This window comes from Hemitrygon akajei, chromosome 8 (assembly GCF_048418815.1).
Source record: "Hemitrygon akajei chromosome 8, sHemAka1.3, whole genome shotgun sequence".
Lineage (NCBI taxonomy): Eukaryota > Metazoa > Chordata > Chondrichthyes > Myliobatiformes > Dasyatidae > Hemitrygon > Hemitrygon akajei.
This window is the reverse complement of record NC_133131.1, coordinates 165,464,038-165,477,335: the sequence shown is the minus strand read 5'-3', so window position 1 is coordinate 165,477,335 and position 13,298 is coordinate 165,464,038. Positions and strand designations below refer to the sequence as shown.

General features: G+C 40.0%; 1 protein-coding gene across 1 annotated transcript in view; it reads left to right on the top strand.

Annotated features, from left to right (window-relative positions):
- LOC140732397 (obscurin-like) overlaps positions 1 to 13,298 on the top strand; it is a 530,964-nt gene that overhangs the window by 123,706 nt on the left and 393,960 nt on the right. Inside the window, exons 25-27 of the mRNA XM_073054987.1 lie at positions 2,671 to 2,940; positions 4,228 to 4,494; positions 6,051 to 6,317. Coding sequence (XP_072911088.1) covers positions 2,671 to 2,940; positions 4,228 to 4,494; positions 6,051 to 6,317 — 804 coding nt within the window. The remainder of the gene's footprint in view (positions 1 to 2,670; positions 2,941 to 4,227; positions 4,495 to 6,050; positions 6,318 to 13,298) is intronic.

Below are 13,298 nucleotides of genomic sequence, written 5' to 3'. Positions count from 1 at the left end.
GAGACTCAGAAGGGGAAAGAGAGGCACACTGCAATGATAGCGGATTTGTTAGTTACGGGAATGGACAGCAGGTTTTGTGGGCGAGAACAAAATTCCCGAATCGTATGTGGCCTCCCAGGTGCCAGGGTCCAGGCCATCTCAGACTGACTTCTTATATGGGAGAGTGAACAGCCAGAGGTCACGTAGATGCCAATGATCTGGGTAGGATATGTGAAGAGGTTCTGCATAGTGAGTTCAGGGAGTTAGGTGCTAAGTTAAAGGGCAGGAACTCCAGGGTTGTGATCTCAGGATTGTTACCTGTCTCGTGCTCGTGAGGCCAGAACTAGGAAGGCTTTATAGTTTAACACGTGGCTAAGGAGCTGGTGTTGGAGAGAAGGCATAAGATTTTTGTATCACTGGGCTCTCTTCTAGGGAAGGTGGAAGGAATGGTTTGCACCTGAACTGGAGAGGCATTAATATCCTAGTGTGAAGGTTTGTTAATGCTGCACACTGGGGTTTAAACTAGAGTTGCAGGGGGATGGGAACCACAGTGCCAAAAGAATTAGTGGAGAGGTTGTGGAGGTCGATGTTGATAAGAACTCAGACAAATTCAGGAATCAAAAGGTTGAGTGTGGTGCAACTCGTGTCCTGAGCTGCGAACGTTTCAATGCAAGAAGTATGGTGGGAAAGGTGGATGAGCTCAGGGCATGGATCCACACCTGGAATTATGATGTTGTAGCCATTAGTGAGACTTGGTTACAGGGGAGCAGGACTGACTACTCAAAATTCTGCAGTTCCATTGTTTTAGATGTGACAGAGCACGAGGGGTGGTGTTACTAGTTAGGGAAAATGTCACAGCAGTGCTCCAGCAGGACAGACTCCACTAGTGAGGCGTTATGTGTGGAACTGAGAGAGAAGAAAGGTATGAACACATTAATGGGGCTATATTAAAGACCACCCTACAGTCCAAGAGATTTAGAAGAACAAATTTGTAAAGAGACTATTGCAAGAAACATACAGTTGATATTGTAGGTGATATTAACTTTCTACAGATTGAATGGGACTCCCATACTGCAAAAGGACTAGCTGGGATAGAGTTTGTCAAATGTGTTCAGTGAAGTTTCCTTCATCAGTACACAGAAGTCCCAACAAGAGAGCAGTTATACTGAATCTGCTATTAGGGAATGAGACTGGGCGGGTGACAGAAATTTTCATCCAGTGACCACAATGGTATCAGTTTCAAAATAAACATGCAAAAACATAGATCTGTTCTGTGGGTTAAAATTCTAAATTGGAGAATGGCCAATTTTGATGGTATCAGAAAGTGGCTGGCAAGTGTGGATTGGGACAACCTATTTTCTGGCAAAGGTGTACTTGGAAAGTGGGAGGCCTTAAAAATTAAATTTTGAGAGTACAAAGCTTATATGTGCTTGTCAGAATAAAAGATAAAGCCAACAAGTGTCGGGAACCTTGGTTTTCAAAAGATATTAAGATTATTGGGAGTAGGGAGTTTAAATAGTTTTGGCATGGACTAGATGAGCTGAAGGGCCTGTTTCTGTGCTGTACTTCTCTGGTTCTATTATGTCCCTATGTGTTTACAAACCTACAACCATTACATCTCTCTGTAACTTTCACTTCGGCTAGTGGCTTAATATAGGGGGTGATAGCCCCCGGCCCGGCCAAACTTAAGAAATCTCGTTTGGGTGGATGCTGCGTGATGTGACCCCTGTTACAAATCAGTACCCCGAAATAGCAAATAGTACACAATATACGATTAAACTTTATAATTCTTACTTTGACTATATGGTTAGTAAAGAAACGAAAAAAAAGATTAAAAGTCCCAATCTTATTAAATAGTCTGTTGCACAAAGTTGGAGCTCAGATAAGTCGATCATTCACCATCAACCTCCTCCGATCGTCACTGCCCTTCGGACCCTCGCTCCGAGTCCACCCCGCCCAGCAGTCTATCAAATCTCTTCATTCGCTGGCAAAAGCCCACAAAAGATCTCCTACCAGATTCACAAGACAGAGCAACAAAATCCTGATTGGCTAACATGTATACTACAGTCCTGTTATCTCCAGCCATAACCCAAACATTGCTGCTACAGAGAAACTGTTACCTCAGCAGTGAACATTACAGAGAGGCCATTTCAATAGCCTTAGCAGTGAAACATTACAGAGAAGCGATTACAGCGTGTTGCATCTATTTGCAATGTACTCGGCCTGTTAAAGAATATTACCCATATATACTTGTTTATTGGGAATACTCTTAACAAAGATTCATTTTATTATCAAAGTATATTTGCAGAATACAACTCTGAAACTTGTCTTCTCCAGGTAGCCATAGAATACTGGAAAGACATAAATATTTGAAAGAAAGACATCAAACCTCTGCACACCAAAAGAAAAAGAAACAAAACTCTCAAATCCAAACACTGCCAACCCCTCCCTTGCACAAAAACTGACAGTTCGCCCAAACCCCCAGCCCGCAAATCCGCAACAAGAAAGAGTGGGTGAGATCACAAACAAAAGCAAGCCAAGTACATAGTATTCCAAAGTGTTAATGCTATAATATTTCAAAGAATTGATCAATAGGTCTCCTTTAACAAATATTATTGATTTCATTTGTCCATTTGACCATTCAATAAAAATATGTCTGATTTTCATTTTAAATACTTTTGTTTATTGCAGATCTAAACATTGGAATCACAAAGCGGCTGAAGAGCACAGAGGTTAAAGAGGGAGAAAGTGGATCTTTTGAATGTGTACTTTCTCATGAAAGCATTGATGAATATTACTGGACTGTTAATGGGCAGTTAGTGAAAGGCAATGAACGGTTTGAAGCATTTAATATTGGTCGAAAGTATATACTCAACATTAAGGAAGCGGCTCTTTCCGATGCAGGTGAAGTTGTTTTCAATGTGCGGAATCTCAAATCTAAGGCTTCCTTGATGGTAAAAGGTATGATCTGAAAACATCACTGTTCATGTTGTTAGCATTCTACCCACTGTCTAAGCAGGCAGCATAGTTTGTGCATGTATTGCACTGTATGCTGCCACAAAGCAACAAATTTCACAACACATGTCAGTGATATTAATCTTGATCTTAAGAATAAATCATTGGGCTATAGGGAAATAGGATAAGGAACTGGACAAGGGGAGTGCCCTTCTTGGAACTGGTGTAGAACCAGTGCTATTTTTCTGGGTTACAGTAACTTCTCTGAATAAACATATTGTTGTTAAAAACATATGCAAGTATCACATGTATTTATCCAAGAACATTACTGATCAAAGAACAGTAGCACTGAACTAATGTAATGTAGATTTGGATAGCAGAAGAGATTTTGCATTTGAGCTGTATAAGATGATGAGAGGCATTGATCATCTGAATAGTCAGAGGCTTTTTTCCTCCACGGCTGAAATGGCTAACACAAGAGGGCACAGTTTTAAGGTTCTTGGAAGTAGTTACAGAGGAGATGTCAGGGGTAAGTTTTTTACGCATAAGTGAAGAGTGCGTAGAATGGGCTGCTGGCAACGATGGTGGAGGCAGATATGATAGGGTACTTTAAAAGACTCCTGGATAGGTACATGGATAGGTACATGGAGCTTAGATAAATAGAGGGCTATGGGGAACCCTAGGTAATTTCTGTAGTAAAGACATGTTCAGCACAGCTTTGTGGGCTGAAGGGCCTGTATTGTGCTGTAGGTTTTCTATGTTTCTATGTTTTCTTCTATATGAGATTAACTGTTTTCATAGCTGGTCATTCAGTATTAACTGAGAATAGACATGATTTAGTAAAATTATTGAGAGGTAGGAATGAATAATTGATTTTTAGAGTTAACTAAGCAAGCAAGTCCCATTCATACTGTTCATATGCGGAAGAAAATGTACCCCTTGTCGTGAAAGTTCATTACCTCATTCAGAAGCAAGGAACAATATTATACTATACACTATATTTCTGACCACTATATTGCTCAAATTAGTGTACTCTTGGTTTCTAGTTTCCCTTGACTTTCCAAGATCAGCCTACTGAGTGGTTGGGTGACTTTTGCATGAGTGACTTGTCTCACTTATTAAGGGAGAGCCTGTTAGAGATGTTTAAAACTTTGCATTTGATATCCATTTCTCTGTCGTACCTTTACAAAAGAATAAGTGATTTCATGGAGTAGTTTGCAAATTAATATAACACTTTAAAAGACCTATGTAAAATTAGAAAATGTGTGAATATTGATTTTTTTTATGTTTCAGAAAAACCGACTGAAATCATAAAGCACCTTGAAGACAAGGTGATAATAACAGGTGAAGATATTGTGCTGTGCTGCGAAACCTCTAAGCCTGATTCTTCAATGAAGTGGTTTAAGGATGGCAAGATAATTAGAAAGAGCACTAAGTATGAAGTATCTCATCATGGAACTGTAAGCCAATTGATAATCCATCAAACTACGACAAAAGATGCTGGAGAGTATGAATGCAGAGCAGAGGTTTCTAAATCTAAAGCCACAGTCACTGTAAAAGGTAAATAAAAAATTAATTATATTTTCAACTTCTGGCATCTTTATTCTTTGTTAATTTAACTATAGTGTGAGTGTACTAGGATATTGCAGATATTTATTCAGTCAAGAATCACCACTCACTATTGATTTATAGGCTGTATTTAAGTCTAGAGTTAAGTGGCTGAGCCCCAATTAATTTACAAGAAAAACAACAAATTATTAATTGAAATAAAATGCTTGTGTTGCTGAATGTTATGACTGCACTTTTAATTTCCATGCCATATAGTGATATAACACCTGGACTAGATGATAATTTTGCATTCGAATATTTAGATATTGTGCGATTTGAATGGTACATTAAAACAAGGTTTAAAGTGATACATATTTCCCTATAATCTTGGAAGGGAAACTGGAAATAAGGTTTTGCTTTGGGTTCCAGTTTTGCCCTTTCTTTTGCCCAACTGATTATACATCTATATGGGTAGAAAGTTGGGGGTAATCTGCCTGCTGATTCATGGAGAACTTCGGAAAAGGTCTTGGATAATACAGACATTATTGAATTGAGGAAGCTGTGGTGTAAATGTGAATTTTTAAAATCCTCTATTAAAGTGGGAAATGTGCCTGTCTTTTTAATCATAGACTAAGCTTTCACATTTTTCTGAAGTGCGCTCCATATCATCCTAACTCCCTACTATTAGAGTGAGTTTAAACTGGATTGTCAGGCAAGTGGGATCCCAAGCTTCAGGGAGGCAAAGAAGAGGTTGGAAAGTGATTTGAAAGTTGTGATAGCAAATTGAATAAACATGACAGGCAGGAGAATGGCCAGGAGTGAGGAAAGCCTGTTGGATCGAATCGCATTTATTTCAATACAAGAGGTTTGACAACTTGGGGCTTGGTATATGTGTAGGACTGTGATATTATAGACGTTACAGAAACATGCTGAAGAAGGGATGATTTTGGCAGCTTAATGTTCAGGGGCACTGGTGCTTTGGGCAGGATAGAAGTGGGGGAAGAAGAGGAGGGGTGTGTTGCATTTTTGATTAAGGGGAATGTCACAGCAGATGACATTTCTGAAGGATCATCAGTGAGACTTTGTGGGTAGATCTGAGAAATATGAAGGGAATGACTACGTTGTCGGGATTGCATTATAGTATTTAATGGGGATTAGAAGAACTATGGTGTGGGTTTAACATGAGAAGGGAAAGATTTAAGAGAAACAAGTGGCAACTTAATTTTTACAAATATAGAGGTATCTCCGTGTATAATCTGCCAGAAGAATTGTTCAAGGAAGGTACAATAACAACTTTTGAAAGTCAGTTGGACAGATTCATGGATTAGAAAGGTTTAGAAAGTTATGGGCCAAATACTAGTAAATAGCACTAGCTTGGATGGAGCATTTGGTGGGCATGGACCAATTGGGCTGATAGGCCTGTTTTCATGTTGTATGACATAATGATTCTATGCTAAAAATTGCTGAATTACTCAGTATCAATTCAGTATTTAACTTGTAGTTATCCGAGTATGTTATATTTACTAATCTTAATTGTGAATATATTTGTACTTTTACATCTTTTCCAGAAGTTGTAAATCGATTTGTCAAGGAGTTACATGACATTAAAACTGAAGAGAAAGGATTTGTAATTTTTGAGTGTGAAACTGAACAGCCAGCAGACAGGGCTGTCTGGAGAAAAGGGATGGCAGAAATAAAGTCAAGCAAGAAGTATGAGATGAAACAGGAGGGCAGTTTACTAAGCCTTAAAATTAATCAGCTAGAGAAAATTGATAGTGACCACTACACGTGTGACATTGGTAATGCACAGTCGAGAGCTCTGCTGTCGGTTGCAGGTCTGAATCATTTGTATCCCATCAATTGTTTTATTGTATGTACATCACTAATGGATATAAACTTTAATTTTTGGTTTCATGGACTAACACCCATTATTCATGATCCATTAATCATTTCACATAATGAGTAGATTAGCTTAAATCTTTATAAAATAATCTCTACCACAAGATCATCCTTTTGATGTGATAAAATATTAATATTTAAAGGAATGGATTGATCATTCCATGTCTACCAATGGTTATTAACTGATATTTCCTTTTAATCCGTATATATGAATGGTATATCTGTGACCTAGATTAATTTTATTATGGGGAACCAGTTGTGCATTTAATTCACTGTATTTCCAGGATCAAATTCAAAATAGCTGATTTTAGAAAAAAGATTTTTTTGCAATAAGATTGTAATTGTTTAGATCTTGTTTAGATCATAATAGTGTAGATTAGGTCATTGCATTGAATGTTTTGAACAGAAGGAAATCTTTTATTGAAATATTTACTGGAACATAGAATCAGACTTGATAAATTCTGAGAATAATTGAGCAATTTCAGTGATAAGAAGTTTTATTTTAAATAACTTGAAAATTAAAAAAAAATCTTCCATGAACTGATTCATTCATATGACAAGGAACTTGTATTTGCCATTGTCTTAAGTAAATAACCATGTTCATTCAATATGACGAGAATAACATTTATGAGTAAGGGCAAGGATGTAATGCTGAGCCTTTATAAGGCATTGGTCAGACTGCACTTGTATTGTGAGAAGATGTGCTGAGACATTGGAGAGGGTCCAAAAGAGATCCACGAGAATTATTCTGAGAACGAAAAGGTTAATATCCAAGTAGCATTTGATGGCTCTAGGCCTGTATTTGCTGGAGCTTAGAAGAATGAAGGGGGATCTCATTGAAACCTATTGAATATTGAAAGGCATAGATAGAGTGGATATGGAGAGGATGTTTCCTACAGTGGGGAAACCTAGGACCACTTCAGAATAGAGACCACTTCGAACAGAAATAACGAGGAATTATTTCAGCAAGAGGGTAATGAATCTGTGAAATTCATTGCCACACGTGGCTGTGGATGCCAAGTCATTCAGTATATTGAAAGCAAAGTTTCTTGATTATTCACGATGTCAAAGGTTATGGGGAGACGGCAAGAGAATGGGATTATGAGGGATATGGCAGAGGAGACTTGATGTGCTCAATAGCCTAACTCTGCTCCTATCTCTTATGGTCTTATGAGTTGTATGCAGAGAAGAGAAAAGTCTACAAATGAGGAATTTGAACCATCTAATATGGGGTAAAATAGTCAATATTTTTCATTAGGTTATAAATGTACTTTTTTACTAAATGAAAAGTCACATAGATAAGATTGATAAATCTATTTCCTGTGGTAGGGATTTCAGAAAAAAAGGTGAGAGGAAGGTATTTTAAAGGGGGTTTGTGGATAAATTATTTTTACGTAGAGTGGTTGATAACTGCAATTCACTGTCAGTGAGGTGGTGGAGTCAAATACATTTGCAGTGTTTAAAGGATACTTGGGCACTTCAAGAGGCAAATGATGAAACCTCCTTGATGCATCTGAGCACTGACACGTATATCCTATGCAGCCATCTAAAATATTAATATCTTGTTCAGAATTCCTGTTGCTTGATACGTCTTTAATTAAATGTTCTTCTGCGTAATACTGAGAAGCGAAAAAGGGTTGACTTTATTTCTCAGTCATATTGGTCTAAAAAGAGTGAATATGGAAAACAAAATAATTTTGGGATACTTACTACCTGATGCATATTAACCTTGCACCTTGCCTGTTTTTTTGCTTCCTAAACCTTAGTTATGTTTCCTTATTTCTCATGACTAAACGTTCTGTCTCCCTTGTCAACCATGGTTTCTTTACCCTACCATCCTTTCCCTTTGTCAACCCCATCCGGATCCCAGTGCAAATGCTCCTTAAATAGCCCCCAAAATGTTGCTGTACATTTCTCTGAAAACATCTGTTCCAAATTTATGCTTCCAGGTTCTCGTATAATACCATCGTAATTAGTCTTTCCCATGTAAATGCTTCCTCATATCTTTGGCCTCTGTCCTTATCCATGGCTATGCTAAAAGTCAGGGAGTTGTGACTATCTTCAAAATATAACCCTATGGAGCTCTTGTCATCTGATATTAGATCCAGTATGGTTTTTCCTCTAGATGGTCAGTCTACATACTGTGTTAAAAATCCTTTCTGGACCCTCTAACATATTCTGCTCCACCCAAACCTTTTGTAATAAGGAGATGCCAATCTATATTAGGGAAGTTGAAGTCACCCTCTTATTTTTGCAGTTTTCTAACATTTGTCTTCTGATCTGCAGATCAATGCCCTGGTGGCCACTGGAGAATCAAAAGCTGGAAGGGAGCGATCACTCTATTGGGAGTACTCCCATTAGAATGATAGCTTCTTTCCTGTTTTTGACTTCTGAATTCCACTCATTTCCTCCCTTTCTACAGCTGTGATGTTATACTGTCCATGATTAGCAATGCCACTCAACTCCCTCTCCCACCCTGACCCTTTACTGCCCTCCTTATCCCTTTTGGAAAACCTAACACTGTAATATCAAGCAGCCAATCCTGTTCCTGCTATAGCCATATACTCTAATGGCCACAACATTGTATTCCATGTATGTATCCATGCTCTAAGCTCACCCCTCTATCCTTAATACTTCTTGTATTAAAGTAAACACATTTCTAACTCACTGTATTTATGTTGTATCCACTGCCTATCCTTCCTCACTCGCAAATCTACATATTGCATCTACCTTTATACCAACTGCTCAATTGTCTCACCTAATTCTCTGGTTCCCATCCCTCTGCCAACTTCGTTTAAACCTTCCTCAGTGGTTCCAGCAAATCTGCCCACAGGGGCATTGTTTCCTCAAGAGATCAGGTGTAACTCTTCACTTTTGTATAAGTCATATCTTTGCTGGAAGACATCCCAATGATACATAAATCTGAAACCCTACACCCTGCACAGACTGTTCAGCAATGCATTTCTATTCTTTCCCTCACAGGTGCATGGCACAGGCAGCCATCCAGAGGTTACTACCCTTGAGGTGCTGCTTTTAAGCTTCATTCCTAGCTCCCTATATTCACTCTTCAGAACCACATCCATTTCCCCTTTTACCAATGTGTACCATGACCTCTAGCTGTTCATCTTTCTCCAGAAATGCCATGGAATCGATCTGACACGTCTCTGACCCTGACACCTGGGAGGTAACAGACCATCCAGGAGTCATATTCTCAACCACAGAATCCTGTGTTTGTTCTCCTAACCAATGAATATCCTATCACTATTGCTCTCCAGTTCTTTCCCATTCTGCTAGTTGTTTGTTTATTTGGCCATGTTTTCACACATACAGACTGTTGCTAGAAGACTGTACAACCTTAATGTTGCATGCAGATTAGGGACCTGTGTGATAGCAGCTTATGGATATGATTATAACATCAGATTTTGAAATTTTTCTGCCAAAGCATAGAGGATGAAGTATCAACAGCAAGATCATGGGTATCTGGTTGCTATTGTATTGTATTGTTTACATTACCACAGGTGTTTTCCCTTTGAAATATGCATTTTCTGTACCAACAGACGAGAAGAAGGGGGCTGCTTGAATGTGGTCTTTTCTGGCCTGTAGTTGCAAATCCTAGAAGGGCATGAGGAGACTCTAGCATAACTGCATTACATCTAGGGTGTTGCCCGTGACAAGATCTACTGATCTGGTTCACTTTGTCTCTGAAAATTATAACAGCTCACAACTTATTTGCCTTGTGGTTTCAAGGTACCAGGAATATTTACAGGATCTCTAATTTAGTTATTCATGCCTGCTTTATGCAAGAGCCATGTTAATTTCATCTGGAACAAAAGTTACAAACTTATACAGTACGGTTCTGAAGGAAGTAGCCGGAGAGATTGTGAAGCATTAACAATGATCTTTAAAGAATCGATAGGTTCTGACATTGTACCGGATGACTGGAAAACTGTAAATGTTACTCCACTATTAAGAAGGGTAGGAGGTAGCAGAGAGGAAACTGTAGACCTGTTAGCCTGACATCAGTGGTTGGGAAGTTGTTGGAATCGATCATTAGAAATGAGATTACAGAATACCTGGAGGCACATGACAAGATAGGCCAAAGCCAGCATGGTTTTTTGAAAGGAAAGACCTGTCTGACTAACCTATGCCAATTTTTTGAGGAAGTGACAAGCAGGGTAGACAAAGGAGATGCAGTAGATTTTCAGAAGGCCTTTGACAAGGTGCTGCACAGAGGCTGCTTAGCAAGGTAAGAGCCCATGGAATTACATAGGAGTTAGTAGCATGGATGGAGCATTGGCTGATCAACAGAAGACAGAGATTGGGAATAAAGGGATCCTATTCTGGTTGGCTACGGGTGACCAGTGGAGTTCCACAGGGGTCGATGTTGGGACTGCTGCTTTTTATAATGTATGTTAATGATTTGGACTTTGGGTTTAATGGATTTATGGCTAAATTTGCTGATGATACAAAGATAGATGGAGGAGCGAGTAGTGTTGAGGAAACAGAGAGCCTGCAGAGCAGCTTAGATAGTTTAGGGGAATGGGCAAAGAAGTGGCAAATAAAACACAATATTGGAAAATGTATGGTCATGCACTTTGGTTAAAGAAATAAAGGGGCAGACTATTCAGAGTACTCAAGATGCTGAGATGCAAAGGGACTTGGGAGTCCTTGTGCAGGATACCCTAAAGGTTATCCTCCAGGTTGAGTCAGTAGTGAAGAATGCAAATGCAATGTTTGTATTCATTTCTAGAGGTATAGAATATAAGAGCAGGGATGTGAAGTTGAGGCTCTATAAGGCACTTGTGAGACCACACTTAGAATATTGTGTGCAGTTTTAACATAGAACATAGAATAGTACAGCATATTACAGGCCCTTCAGCCCACAATATTGTGCCAACCCTCAAACCCTGCCTCCCATATAACTCCCCACCTTAAATTCCTCCATACACCTGTCTAGTAGTCTCTTAAACTTCACTAGTGTATCTACCTCTACCACTGACTCAGGCAGTGCATTCCACGCATTAACCACTCTCTGAGTGAAAAACCTTTCTCTAATATCCCCCTTGAACTTCCCTCCCCTTACCTTAAAGCCATGTCCTCTTGTACCGAGCAGTGGTGCTCTGGGGAAGAGGTGCTGGCTGTCCACTCTGTCTATTCTTCTTAATACCTTGTACACCTCTATCATGTCTCCTCTCATCCTTCTTCTCTCCAAAGAGTAAAGCCTTAGTTCCCTTAGTCTCTGATCATAATCCATACTCTCTAAACCAGGCAGCATCCTGGTAAATCTCCTCTGTACCCTTTCCAATGCTGCTACATCCTTCCTATAGTGAGGCAACCAGAACTGGACACAGTACTCCAAGTGTGGCCTAACGAGAATTTTATAGAGCTGCATCATTACATCACATCTCTTAAACTCTATCCCTCGACTTATGAAAGCTAACACCCCATAAGCTTTCTTAACTGCCCTGCTACCTGTGAGGCAACTTTAAGGGATCTGTGGACATGTACCCCCAGATCCCTCTGCTCCTCCACACTACCAAGTATCCTGCCATTTACTTTGTACTCTGCCTTGGAGTTTGTCCTTCCAAAGTGTGCCACCTCACACTTCTCCGGGTTGAACTCCATTTGCCAATTCTCAGCCCACTTCTGCATCCTATCAATGTCTCTCTGCAATCTTCGACAATCCTCTACACTATCTACAACACCACCAACCTTTGTCATCTGCAAACTTGCCAACCCACCCTTCTACCCCCACATCCAGGTCGTTAATAAAAATCACAAAAAGTAGAGGTCCCAGAACAGATCCTTGTGGGACACCACTAGTCACAACCCTCCAATCTGAATGAACTCCCTCCACCACGACCCTCTGCCTTCTGCAGGCAAGCCAATTCTGAATCCACCTGGCCAAACTTCCTTGGATCCCATGCCTTTTGACTTTCTGAATAAGCCTTCCGTGTGGAACCTTGTCAAATGCCTTACTAAAATCCATGTAGATCACATCACTGCACCACCCTCATCTATATGCCTGGTCACCTCCTCAAAGAACTCTATCAGGCTTGTTAGACACGATCTGCCATTCACAAAGCCATGCTGGCTGTCCCTGATCAGACCACGATTCTCTAAATGCCCATAAATCCTATCTCTAAGAATCTTTTCCAACAGCTTTCCCACCACAGATGTAAGGCTCACTGGTCTATAATTACCTGAACTATCCCTACTACCTTTTTTGAACAAGGGGACAACATTCGTCTCCCTCCAATCCTCCGGTACCATTCCCGTGGACAACGAGGACATAAAGATCCTAGCCAGAGGCTCAGCAATCTCTTCCCTCGCCTTTGTGTTCCTTACTTTAGAAACAATATACTGACATTGGAGAAGGTTCAGAGAAGATTCACGAGAATTATTCCAGGAATGAAAGGGTTACCAAATGAGGAACGTCTGGCCGCTCTTGGGCTGTATTCCCTGGAATTCAGGAGACTGAGGGGTAATCTCATTGAAACATTCCGAATGTTAAAAGGCCTGAACGGATTAAATATGGCAAAGCTATTTCCCATGGTAGGGGAGTCTAGGACAAGAGCATACGACTTCAGGATTGAAGGACGTCCATTTAGAACTGTGATGTGGAGAAATTACTTCAATCAGAGTGTGGTAAATCTGTGGAATTTGTTGCCACGAATGGCTGTGAAGGCCAAGTCAGTGGGTGCATTTAAGGCAGAGATAGATTGGTTCTTGATTAGTCAGGGCTTTAGGGGGTATGGGGAGAAGGCCGGGGAGTGCAGATGACTGGAAGAATTGGATCAGCCCATGACTCAGCAGACTCAGTAGGCCGAATGGCCTGCTTCTGCTCCTCGTATGGTCTTACACCAGCAATCCGATTGTGATCTGTTATTAGTAGCTGAGTTCTACTGCTTGTAATG